This window comes from Columba livia, chromosome 27 (assembly GCF_036013475.1).
Source record: "Columba livia isolate bColLiv1 breed racing homer chromosome 27, bColLiv1.pat.W.v2, whole genome shotgun sequence".
NCBI classification, from domain to species: domain Eukaryota; kingdom Metazoa; phylum Chordata; class Aves; order Columbiformes; family Columbidae; genus Columba; species Columba livia.
In genome coordinates this window covers 3,581,399-3,593,680 of record NC_088628.1, presented here as the reverse complement: position 1 = coordinate 3,593,680, position 12,282 = coordinate 3,581,399, and the positions used below count along the sequence as shown (strand labels likewise).

General features: G+C 49.9%; 1 protein-coding gene across 13 annotated transcripts in view; it reads right to left on the bottom strand.

Annotated features, from left to right (window-relative positions):
* Nucleotides 1–3,511: 3,511 nt before the first annotated feature.
* The window catches only part of CERS4 (ceramide synthase 4), a 53,041-nt gene continuing 44,270 nt past the window's right edge, over nucleotides 3,512–12,282 (bottom strand). For all 13 annotated transcript variants that reach the window (XM_005513880.3, XM_065042314.1, XM_065042303.1 and 10 more), the window contains 5 exons: nucleotides 11,654–11,746; nucleotides 10,306–10,434; nucleotides 9,944–10,050; nucleotides 9,293–9,449; nucleotides 3,512–5,423 (listed from right to left, as the gene is read on the bottom strand). In XM_005513880.3, coding sequence (XP_005513937.2) covers nucleotides 5,232–5,423; nucleotides 9,293–9,449; nucleotides 9,944–10,050; nucleotides 10,306–10,434; nucleotides 11,654–11,746 — 678 coding nt within the window. In that variant the 3' untranslated portion in view covers nucleotides 3,512–5,231. The remainder of the gene's footprint in view (nucleotides 5,424–9,292; nucleotides 9,450–9,943; nucleotides 10,051–10,305; nucleotides 10,435–11,653; nucleotides 11,747–12,282) is intronic.

The window sequence follows — 12,282 nt, the reverse complement described above, 5'->3', positions numbered from 1 at the left end:
GACAGTCGGTATTTGTGGTGCCAGAGCCGCTGTGACACCCCCATCCTGGTGAGGACGGGGGCACGGACAGACGAGGCTTCGGGACTCAGCGTGCAAGTAGCAGCAAGACATAAAACTCATTCCTCATTCGAGATTCCCAGCTTGACAGCTCATCAATCACACTCCCCGCTCTCGCTCATTCCCACGACTTCAGATCAGTCGAAACAACGTCACTTGTTCTGACCTGCCTGGCCGGATAAGATGTCCTAGCACACAAAAGTAGCTCAATGGGTGTTGAGGAGGTGGCTGCAGTTACACTGCTGCACAGACAAGTCCCCACCTGGTGACGATAACACCAGGGGCTTCTCTCTTGCCACCTCTTTCTAGCAGCTTTTCCTTCCCAGGCTGCAAAGCCCTCCCCTGTTAATCAGCTCTGACACCCGCAGAGGGTGCGGATGGAGGTCCCAGGTGACACTGGCCACAGCCATGAAGATCTTCTGGCACCCTCAGGGTCACGACAGTCTCAGTTTTGGCTCCTCCAGCTTGCCCAGCAACATCTCATAAGCCTGTTTGTGTTTTGAACCATCACATATACTGAGCACTAAGTTGATAAACTGCTCCCGGAACCATTCTGAAGGGCAAACTCTCAGCACTTCAGGAGCCTGTCTCGTGTGCATGTTCCATATTCCTTCATAATCCACTTCACCTGTGTTTTATCACCCAGTCCCTCAGTTCCATGAGCTCTCCTGCCGCTGCTCAGTCACTTTGCACCATCAGGAGCAGAGGAAACGGCCTCAAGTTGCACCAGGGGAGGTTGAGGTTGGATCTGGGAACAACTTCTTCCCCAAAGGGCTGTGGGGCATTGGAACAGGCTGCCCAGGGCAGCGCTGGAGTCACCATCCCTGGAGGGCTGGACAGACGGACATGAGGTTCTCAGGACATGGGGCAGGGACAGGGGTGGGGGAACGATTGGACTCAAGGGTCTTGAGGTTCTTTTCCAACCAAAATGATTCTGTGATTCTATCACCATCACCACGAGTAACTTCCATTATCAGCCAGTTTTGCCATCTGCCTTTCCCTCCTGCTTTTTGGGGCACTCGCAACAATTCATAGAATCATAGATCCATAGGATCGTTTTGGTTGGAGATCACAGCTGTGAAACAAATCCCTGTTGTTCTCTCGTGGGAACCTGAGGTGGATTTATTGAAGTCTGTGGCGACGGACCTTTCTGGACGCCTTTGTGAAGCTGAGCAGGGAGCAGGTTCTCTCCTCTCCACCTGCTCACTGACTCTCTGGGATAACCCCAGCAGAGTGAGACATAAATTCCTCTTTGCTATAATATTACGTTCATATGTGTGTCCACAAATGTATTTTTTACACTTTCTCTACCATCATTTATTGCACTTCCTACCGGTCTGGATGTCAGACTGCAGCTGGCTGCAGCTCCTCACATTCTCACTCGGAACTAAATTGTTCTGATAACAAGATGATTTGAAACAAACCCCGATACTCCACAGTTGGTAGTTTGACTCCTAGTATGAGTTTCCTCTGGGCACTGGAGTGAAGCACCCAGGGTTGCAGGTTTGCTGTTACTCAGTGTTTGCTGTGTCACATCTTCTCACCCATCAGCTTGAGCTGGGTCCTCTTGGGATGGCACCTCAGGCGTGGGACCCTCTGCCCGTCCAAGCCAGGAACCCATACGCAGGCAGCTCAATGAAATTTTTGGCTCTAGTCTGATCTTGTCTCCATGTTCATGCTATCTGCCTTGATTATCTATGATTCCTGCAATCTTCCCAATGTTTCAGAGCTTGGTATTACCTTCCAAGTTGTTTCTCAAGATATTTCTCAGCCTGCTTTATTGCACGTTCACATCAGTCTGCCCATGTTACAGGTCCTTTCCACTTCCCTTGTTTAGACATGACTTCAGGTTTTTGAACAGGGCCTTGCTGGTTCCTAGGGACACGCTCACCCGCGGCATCGTGCCTGTTGCGCACGTGTGAATGAGAAAAGCAACGTCTTTCAAAGCGTCCAAGTAAATGTTCCCTTGGGTGTACATGTCTAAACGAAAACATATGGTGGATGCACATAGAACCATAGAACATCCTGAGCTGGAAGGACCCACAGGATGATGGAGTCCAACTCCTGTCCCTGCACAGGACACCCCACAGGTCACCCCGTGTGTCTGAGGACGGTGTCCAGTCTCTTCTTGAACACTGTCAGGTTGGGCTGTGACACCTCCCTGGGGAGCCTGTTCAGTGTCCAGCACCTCTGGGGAAGAACCTTTTCCTCATGTCCAGCTTCCCTGTGCTGGGGCTGTGATGGGATGGAGCGGGTGGAGGGAGCGGATACACCAAATTCATAAATACTATCACAGCGCTCACCAGCCTTCCACCACCGGAGCAGACATGGAGAAGACGGAGCCATGTGGAGAGGGGGCTGGTTACAAGCAGAGCTTCTTTAAGGCTTTCAAGTTGATGGCAAGAAAAGGAAATCTGGCAGTTGATGTGCCCAAGTAACTCACCACTGTCGCGCTCAGTCCCTCAGCCAAAAGCAGGACTTGGTTGTTTTTAATCAAGTCCAACAGCTCTCCTGAATCCTTGATGCAGCACAGCATCCCAGCCTGGTTGGATTGCAGGATCTCTGTAGATCCCCAGCCACACCTGCTCCCGCAGGGTCACAGAGCAGATCACACAGGTGGCTCCAGGGGTTGGAATGTCTCAGAGCAGGAGACTCCACACCCGCTCTGGGCAGCCTGGGCCAGGCTCTGGCACCTCCCAGCAAACAAGTTTCTGCTCATGTTCACATGGAGCCTCCTGTGTTTCAGTCTGTGCCCGTTGCCCCTCACCCTGGCGTTGGGCACCACTGAACAGTCTGGTCCATCCTCTGACACCCACCCTGAGATACTGATCCATTGATCAGATCCCTCTCAGCTTCTCTTCTCCAGCTCAGCAGCCTCAGCTCTCAAGTTCTTTCACGAGAACCAGATTTGCCTCCTAATGAGCTTATCTCAGCCATCAGAGCAACAAAAAAGCCCCGAGGGACAAAATTCAGCAGGCACCAACACGTGTCTGCATTGTGCAGTCGCTGGGAAGCATCCAGCTCCTCAGGTGAGAGGTGGTGTGTTCCTACAACAGGGATCTTCCCCAGCCTCCTAAAACCTCGTAAGAAAGAAAAATAGACATTAATTTCTTTCTCCCTACCGTTGCAAGTCCAAAGCATCTCCCCAGTGCTGCAGTCCCGGACTTTTCACCACCCTGGTGGTACCGAGCAACCTGGCGTGCCCTGGTGTGGGGTGTCCCCAAGTGTCCCTTGTTCCAACGCAGCTTTACCTGGTAGGAGACAAATCATGTGGCTGCAGATCTGTCCTGGCTGGGTGTCCTGGGTACGTGACACCCTCTCCCTGCGCTGCGTGTGCACTGGCCTTGGCAACAGCACCGATTCGTGTCTCCCTTATCACACATCCACATATACACTCCAACGAATCCAGGTTAACTCTTGCTAGTTAAAGTAGAAAAGAGTCCAGACAATCAAATCTCTCAAAAGTAATTTATAAAGAAAGTTTCCATTCAGTAGTACAAAACGATATATAACCATCCCTCCGGAACACGTCACCCGCAGAGCAGCAGTGAGGCTGTAGACTCGGATTAAAGGCACATGGCAGGATACAGAAGATACACTCCAAACCTCAAATTAGCTCCAGGTTTCAGAGACAAACTATCTTCAGCAAATAAGAATTTAAAGGACGATGCAGGAGCAGAGGCTCTCGCCCCAGAGCGCGTTACTGCCCTGGGATCAGCCCCTCTGAAACCATCCCAAGTATTTTGCCTGAAACCTGAGATAAACACATACCAGCTCAGATCAAAGCTCAGTCTCAGCTCACCGGAGTGGAGCCCTGAAAACCCTCTGGTCCTTCTACGCTGTCACCTGCCTTTTGAATCTTAGACGTGTGCACAACCTCCTCAAATCAGGCGCTTCCTTGGTCCATGTTCCTCCCAGTTAGCGCTGGCACAACCAGGGAAGTGTCCGCACGGCCCTGGCAGTGGGAGTCCCCGCACTCCCCACAGCGGATCTGTCAACGCTTTGATTTCATAGAATAACTGATCAGTAGAACAGGAACGTGTCACGCTAATTTAACTCTTTTAAGGGATTACAGCATCCAAAGTCTAAGACAGGACATAAGACACAGGACATGTGGACAAACGGAACCAGAACTGCATCATAACTTCATGGACTACTGCTTTAAACCTGCCATTCCTGATGCGTCCAGGCAAAGACCCTCAAGTTCGAAGGCCGTGTTAAAGCAATATTCCATAAGGTTCAGCAGACCTCTTCTGGATCCTTTCTCCTCTGAGGACAGAGGAAATGTTCTCCCTTCTTGCCACAAGTTCGCTCTGTAACCGTTTCCCACTGTGCCAATCACACCAGGCGAAAACAGGAGCACTAATCACTGTTGTATTCTAGATTATCTAGTTCCTCGTCACCTCCCGCTGACCACACTTCCCTCCGAGGCAGGTTTAAAGGATTACCTGACACCTGAGGCACGGCTGCCTGGATTTCCCAGCTCTTCCAGCTCTGATTTGGGTGGGTGGGTTTTCTCCAGCCTTTGGAGTTCCCACCTCTGTGGCAATAATGCTGACAACAGAAGGGACAGAGATCCACACCGTTACAAAACTGTGACATGGCACACAGCAGAATCTCCTTTGAGAAGAAAACATATTCTCCTATGTCTTGCAAAGCTTTCATTCCACTATATTCAGTTGTAATTTTCTGAGTGTATGGGGTATGTCTTCTCAAAAGAGGTGTCCCCGTATTGAGTGTCACACTTACCAGCCATAATCATCAGTGGCAAGGGGCCAGGGCCCCCAAAGGCTGATCAAGGCTAAACAGATTCCTATCAAACAACATGAGGTGGTTAAGACTTGACACTGCCAGACTTTATACACTTGTTTTTTAAAGAATTTTTCAAGATTAACGCATTGAACAGGAACTATGGTACAGTCTAATACAAGTCAAACCACTTTGATCCCTTTCTATCCGCTTCAAGGCTACAACCTATAGTAAGATTTTATTGAAGAAAGGCCAAAAACTTCCTTCCGATATCACCGACTATGAACACTTCTGTGTACAGGAAGCAGGAATTCAGCTATGATACTGCAAACGCACTCCGTTTTATCTACACAATGAGCAAAACTGTTTCTAAAGCCGGTGGGCTGGCTCCGTCGCAGCCCAGCCCCGCCGCAGGTGAGCAGTGGCTACCGCTCCTTGACGTGGCCGTTGCTGAGGTGGGTTCTGTTGTCCAGTGGCTCAGACCCGTTGCGCTGGATGTAATTGTTGCTTGTGACGTTGCTGAAATACGCCACCCCGTTTTTCTCCTTTTCCTTAATCTTTTCTCTTTCTTCATCCTTGTCGCTTTCTTCGGTGTCGCTCCTCATGTCCTTCTCCATCTATGGGAAAATGGAAATAAGAAGCAATAAAAACACAGAGCCAGTTGAGCCCCAGGCTGAACATCCATCTGCTGCCCCAGCATCTGCCTTTGGCACACGGTTCTACCACATCACAGAACCCCAGCCTGGTTGGGTTGCAGGAGCTCTGCAGATCCCCAGCCCCACCTGCTCCCGCAGGGTCACAGAGCAGATCACACAGGTGGCTCCAGGGGGTTGGAATGTCTCAGAGCAGGAGACTCCACACCCGCTCTGGGCAGCCTGGGCCAGGCTCTGGCACCTCCCAGCAAACAAGTTTCTGCTCATGTTCACATGGAGCCTCCTGTGTTTCAGTCTGTGCCCGTTGCCCCTCACCCTGGCGTTGGGCACCACTGAACAGAGTCTGCTCCATCCTCTGACACCCACCCTGAGACATTGATCCATTGATCAGATCCCTCTCAGCTTCTCTTCTCCAGCTCAACAGCCCCAGCTCTCTCAGTCTCTCCTCATCACAAAGATGCTCCAGACCCCTCAGCACCCTTTGGCTTTGCATCACCTTTGGAAACAGATTCTCTCCATCTCTTTGATTTCAGTGCAATCCCAGCTGTGACCCTGATAAACATCAGGAATTGCTGTATGGGTTGGGAAGCAGCACCAAACCGCAGGTGTCCAGGACTGAGGACAATTGTGTAAGACCAAGGAGAAACATCTCGCTGCTTGAAAAAAAGGATGGGGAGGGGGAGCAGTTATCAAGCTCTTTTACATCTGCCAAAGGGGACAAAAAGGGACAAACTTCTGCCCATGTGTGGCCCACGGGGCTGCAGGTTGAGCACCTGGGGCAGTCTGACAGCATCACTTTCCAATAAACTCAACACTAAGCCTCTCAACTCCAATTATGTTCAGTCTTACGTTCAGGTTTTGCCTCTTGCTATTGACTGAGAGATCTGTAACCCACTTTGGTAAATATTTAATACATTGCCTTAAAAGGAAGACAAAGAATAAAAAACATGACAAAACAACAGTTTACAAAAAGCAGATGAGCACTTGCTGGCTTTGCAGGCTATTTCTACTCTGCAATAAAAGACGCCAAAATTGGGGACAAATTCAGGGTGTCACACTCCCTGTTGGAAAGAGGGTTCTGAGGGAAAGCAGCAAATCCGTCTGTGACCCGAGCTCTGGAAAGTGCTCAGCGCTGTGTCAGACGCTGCATGGACACCTCTGGTCTCCGTTTACTCTGTTTGTTCTGGGATATCTCATGAATCACGTTAAAAAGTCTGTTTGGTCCGATGCTCTTTCTAGAGATCACTACACCCAAATGCAGACAGGGTTTGCAAGAACCCGAACTCGCACTGAATTCAAACTGCCTCCAAGGATAAGACGGGCAGGAGATGCTGTCGTATCTTCTGTCCACAACCTGCACCTCACGTCGTTCTGGAATTGGCCGTTCAGGAACTACGCAGGAGTTTTGTTCTGCAGCAGAAGGACAAATACTAATAACTGATATTCCTGTTTATCCCTTCATGGCCATGGAATGTGGCCGAGGCCCTAAAAGCCACGAGGTTCCCAAAGGAACCATCCAGCTGTGTGAATTACTGCGATGTAGCAGGGAATGAAACTCGTTACTTCAGGATCTGGGCTGAGTTCTAATCACTGGGGATTAGGGGACGTCACGTGAGAAGGTGACACAGATAATCCTGTAGCCAGAGAGGAAAACTGTGGAGATCAGAAAACCCTGTGAGAAGAACGTGAACTTCTGACTGGAGCGAGAACTTCGTGGCTCTCAAAATGGGGTGAATTTGGGCTACTAATTACCATCGAAACCATCTGGTTAGGATGATTTTTGTTTGCTGTTGACTGCTCAATATGGAAAGAACTCAAATATATTTTTGCGTCAAACGTGGCAGATGATTTTTAGACAAAATAGGAACAATTTCGGATACGCTTCAGTATTTTTCTCCCTGCTGGTTCATTTCTTTCTAATAAGCCTGTTTATTACCTCATCATTTTTGCACTGTAATAACCTCAATGATAATTCAGCCCACGCTGGATTAGGAAAACAACAAAAGGGCGTCTTGAGTTGCATCTTCATTTTCTCCTCTGTGAAGTTTCTGTTTCCTAATTTGCAAGTAATTTGCTCTTTGCTACCTCAAGGGATGGCAGATAAAGAAAATGGGGACGATATGCATGAAGATGAGCCTTTAATTCTTGTTCTCAGTTCCTGTAAGACAGAATTCCCCAGTTGGATACTAATAAAACAGCTGATCCTGGGCTAGGAGGTCACATCCCACAAGGCGCTGACTTGTTTCTCCTGGACCGTGTCCTCGGCACATGGCCGATCCAATGCCTCTAGGACACGTCTTTGATTTTGGGATGAATTTCAGGCTGAGCAGCTGTTTGGTCTCACAGCAAATATTACAGGCTACGGTCAGAAAGAGGGGGATGCATTTCACTGAAGTTGACAGGGCTGCATCTCCAACATTCATCCAGGGTTCTCTGCGACTGGTGGAGATGAGCAGCATCACCTGGGTGCAGTTTTGAACTGGTTACGCTTTGGACACACCTGTTTGCCTCTATTGCTACGAAAAGAGTCCGGACAGCTGGTTCAGACAGAACTATGTGCTCTGGAGACGTCTACAGCACCGCAAGACAAACCAGACAAAACATATAAACGATCTGGGTGCTGGGGCAGAGCGAACTCAAAGCAAGTTTGCTGAAGAGACAAAACTGGGAGGAGTGGCTGATATGGCACAGGATCAGACCTGGACAGGCTGGGGAACTGGGCAAACTGGAACCCTGTGAGATTCAACAAGGGGAGTGCGAGGAGGAACAACCGCAGGCACCAGGACGTGCCGGGGGCTCAGCAGCTTCTCTGAGAAAAACCTGGAGGTCCTGGCAGACGCCCAGTTGAACAGGAGCCAGAAATGTGCTCTTGCCCCTCCTGGGCTGTGTCGGGAGGAGCGTTGGCAGCAAGTCGAGGGATCCATGCCCTCTGCTCGGCACTGGCGAGGGCACATTGGGAGTGCTGGGTCCAGTTCTGGGCTCCTCAGCACAAGAGAGACATGGACACACTGGAGAGTCCCGCAAAGATGATGGAGGAACCGGAGCATCTCACATTGGAGAAAAGCTGAGAGATCTGGGATGTTCAGCCTGGGGAGGGGAAGGCTCAGGGGATGTTGGGAAAGTGCCAGAGCCTTCTCGGCAGTGCCCAGTGCCAGGACAAGAGGCAATGGACACAAACTGAAACACGAGAAGCTCCCTTTGAACATGAGGAAACAGTTTTTTACTGTGAGGGTGACCGAGCATGGCACAGGGCGCATGGATTTTTTGTGAGATATTGAAAAGCCGTCTGGACGTGGTCCTGGGCAACCCGCTCCAGGTGACATTGACTGAGCCAGGAAGATGGACAAGACTTTCAGAGGTGCTTTCTATCCTCAGCCATTCTGTGATTCCGTGACCTCGGGAACACCGTAATTAAAAATCCTGCACTAGAAGGGAAGCACTTTTGCACTGGCCTCCCCAGTCATGACGACTTTCGCTGCCTTGATTTCTTAGTTTTGTTACAAATGAAAATGATACAGGGCCAAGTGCTGGATGACCCAGATGTCACTCACTTTGTTCATGGCAATCTCCATTGGACTCCAATCCACATTTTTCTTGAATATAAGCATCAGAACTGAACCAAGCATCATAGTGACTTTAAAAACTTACTCTTTTTTTGCCGGCTTTTCCTAATAATATTGAGTCTTCCTTTCACCTCACTGCTACAAACATACACGTATAATTTCACCAGGGCAAGAAGGAATCCATCCCAGATGAAGCCCTGCGCTCCCAAGCACTGTGGGTAGACCCTCCCTCCCCATGTCACACACAAGGGACAACAAACTGGTCCATACCGTGCCCTGGAGGACGAACTTGTAGACCATGCGAATAATCAGGCAGGACCAGAAGACATGGAGCAGCTGCAGAATGATCAGGAGAGTATTCACAAAGTAGTATCCAAAGAAGGGTTGGAATATCTCCATGGAGTAATAGTAGGTGTTATAGAGCACTCTGCAAAAGAGAGGGAATTGCAGCGGAGGGAAAACATGTTAATAAGGCTGTAATTAAGCCCCAGAAAGTTTCAGATCAGGCACTTTCTTCTTATATAGAACAGATATGAGCCAGGTCTCAGTTCCCCACCAGAAACAAGCGGGGCAGAGCCACAGGGTGAGGGCTGCTGCTCTGCAGTGCGCTGCAGCACTTTAGGAACTCCAAGGGTCACTTTGGGAACTCCAAGGCTCACTTTAGGAACTCCAAGGCTCACTTTAGGAACTCCAAGGCTCACTTTAGGAACTCCAAGGCTCACTTTAGGAACTCCAAGGCTCACCCTCCTTTACCCCAAGGCAGGTGCAACAGCCACGTGGCACTGCAGCCCATGCAAAGGGCACAAACACACGCTCAAGGATCGAAAAGCAAAGGCTACAGCTAAAGATTCGGCCCCCAGCTGAATTAAGCTGCCTCTCAGAAGGCAGCTTTGCCATTTCCCTTGACTGCAGCAGACTCACGTGTAGGGGAAAACGACCAGGCGGCTGATGAGGAAAACAGCGGAGAAGATCATAAAGAGGCTGTCGCAAGTTTTTTTCCACTTCATGTAATTGAATATCTTAGTTGGCTGGAAGGAGAAAGAACAATAAAACAGCAGGTCAAGACCGTGTATCTGCACATGCTCCCGGAGGCTAACGAGCCAGATACGGGACAATCTGTGTGTGGGTAATCCTGCCTCTTCCTAGGCTGGGTCTGATCAGTCCTGAGTTATATGTGAAACACCGTAATGCCCGGCCCGTGCTGAGCCAGATCAAACGCACCCTTTGGCTGGAGAACAGCGCTGCTCTCCAGGCTCTGCATGGCACGTCCGCTGCGAGCTCACCTCTAGGAAGCAATCGGCGGCATCGTGAATCACCAGCACCAGCGTCCCGATGCGGATGTAATTGGCACAGTATGAGAAACTGATGAGGAAGATGGTAGCAGCGTGATGGACTATCTGCTCCTTGAAGTCCTGAAGGGGACAGCAGAGAATAAAATACATAAATACAGCACAGAATAAAATATATCATGTCCTTCTGCCCGTTTCAAGTGTGCTTCCTGCAGGTAGCAAGGAAAGTTCTCTACCCAGTGACTATGAAACCTCCCACTATAAGGTCCTACCCTTATAACTCTTTTACCAAACACATTCTAGAAATGCAGAAAACCAAGAGACCCAGGAATGAAGAGTTTATGGTACAAACTGAGGATCTCACAGCAAAGAACACTCTCTCCCTCCACCAGTAATGGTCCCGTGATGGTGCAAATCAGATGACAGAAGAGCCAAGGATTCAGTACAAACTCAACACAAAGCTTCCTTTCTGTCACAAAGAGGTGCCCGTATCCATCTCTGTGCCCCTGTGCCTGTTCGCACAATCATCGCCGACTCTCAGGATCACTGGTGGAGACTCACAACTACCCTGTGCTTATAAGAACATACTTGCAGCCTCAATGCCCGAGTGTGCCAGGGTAACCACGCAGCACTGTCTGCTGGGGCACAGGCATCAGGGACACAGGCAGCTTAACTGGCAGAGAATCATCTCTTTTCCTGTCTACAAGCCTAGGAGAGTCTCAGAAAAGCAATTTTAAAGTTCAGATTTGAAGTCTGGATTGAGAACACTGCAGTAGTTTGCACCTTTCTGTGTCACGTTTTGCGTTTTCCACTTCCCAGAGGAGAGGGAAGGCGGTGGCTGGGAATGGCAATTCCTGCGATCAGCAAGGACAGAGTCCCCCAAAACCTCAGACTCTTGGGGATCACTCTCCTGAATCCCAGCCTGGTTGGATTGCAGGATCTCTGCAGATCCCCAGCCCCACCAGCTCCCGCAGGGTCACAGAGCAGATCACACAGGTGGCTCCAGGGGTTGGAATGTCTCAGAGCAGGAGACTCCACACCCGCTCTGGGCAGCCTGGGCCAGGCTCTGGCACCTCCCAGCAAACAAGTTTCTGCTCATGTTCACATGGAGCCTCCTGTGTTTCAGCCTGTGCCCGCTGCCCCTCACCCTGGCGTTGGGCACCACTGAACAGAGTCTGGTCCATCCTCTGACACCCACCCTGACATACTGATCCATTGATCAGATCCCTCTCAGCTTCTCTTCTCCAGCTCAACAGCCCCAGCTCTCTCAGCTTCCCTCTCTCTCCTGAGCGTTCACCTCGGGTCCTGTTTCGCTCAGCTCTTCCCCGAGGCTGCCACTCACCTTCCTCTTCACGTCGAAGGGCAGCGTGAAGACCAGGGACCAGTAGAAGGAGAGTTCCAGCAGGTAGTACCAGAACAGCGAGGGCTGGAGAGGCTGTGAGAGGGGAAGAGACGGGGAAATACCCATCAGATCAAGCAGAGCAAGGGCTGGAAGTGAAGGCTCCTTCCTCATCACAAGAATATCAGCCAACCAAACCAACACTTCACGGGGAAACACTTCAAGTGAACAATGTGGTTACTCACTAAATCCCAGTGTGAAAAGTAATCTGCATTCTTCTGGGTGATTTCTTTGGGGTTTCACAGCTGGAAAACTAAAGGCTTAGATGCACCCAGCAAGGTATGTGCTATTTAACAAGTAATTTTTTGCTGTTGTGGCACTATATTGCCTCTTAAACCTCAACCTGTTTGATAAGAAAAAATTACTATGACTAAAGCAGCTTTACAACTAACATTTCCAAAGAATCAGAGAGCACAGTGCTCCCAAATCCCCATCTATCTGGGCTTTCTCTACCCAAAGTGTTGATTTATGGCCTGCATAGATTTTAGTTTGTTTTCCTTCACAGCACCAGTGACTGGCCACAAGCAGCACAGCTGGATGCACTGGTGCCACTGGGGGATGTTAACATCTGC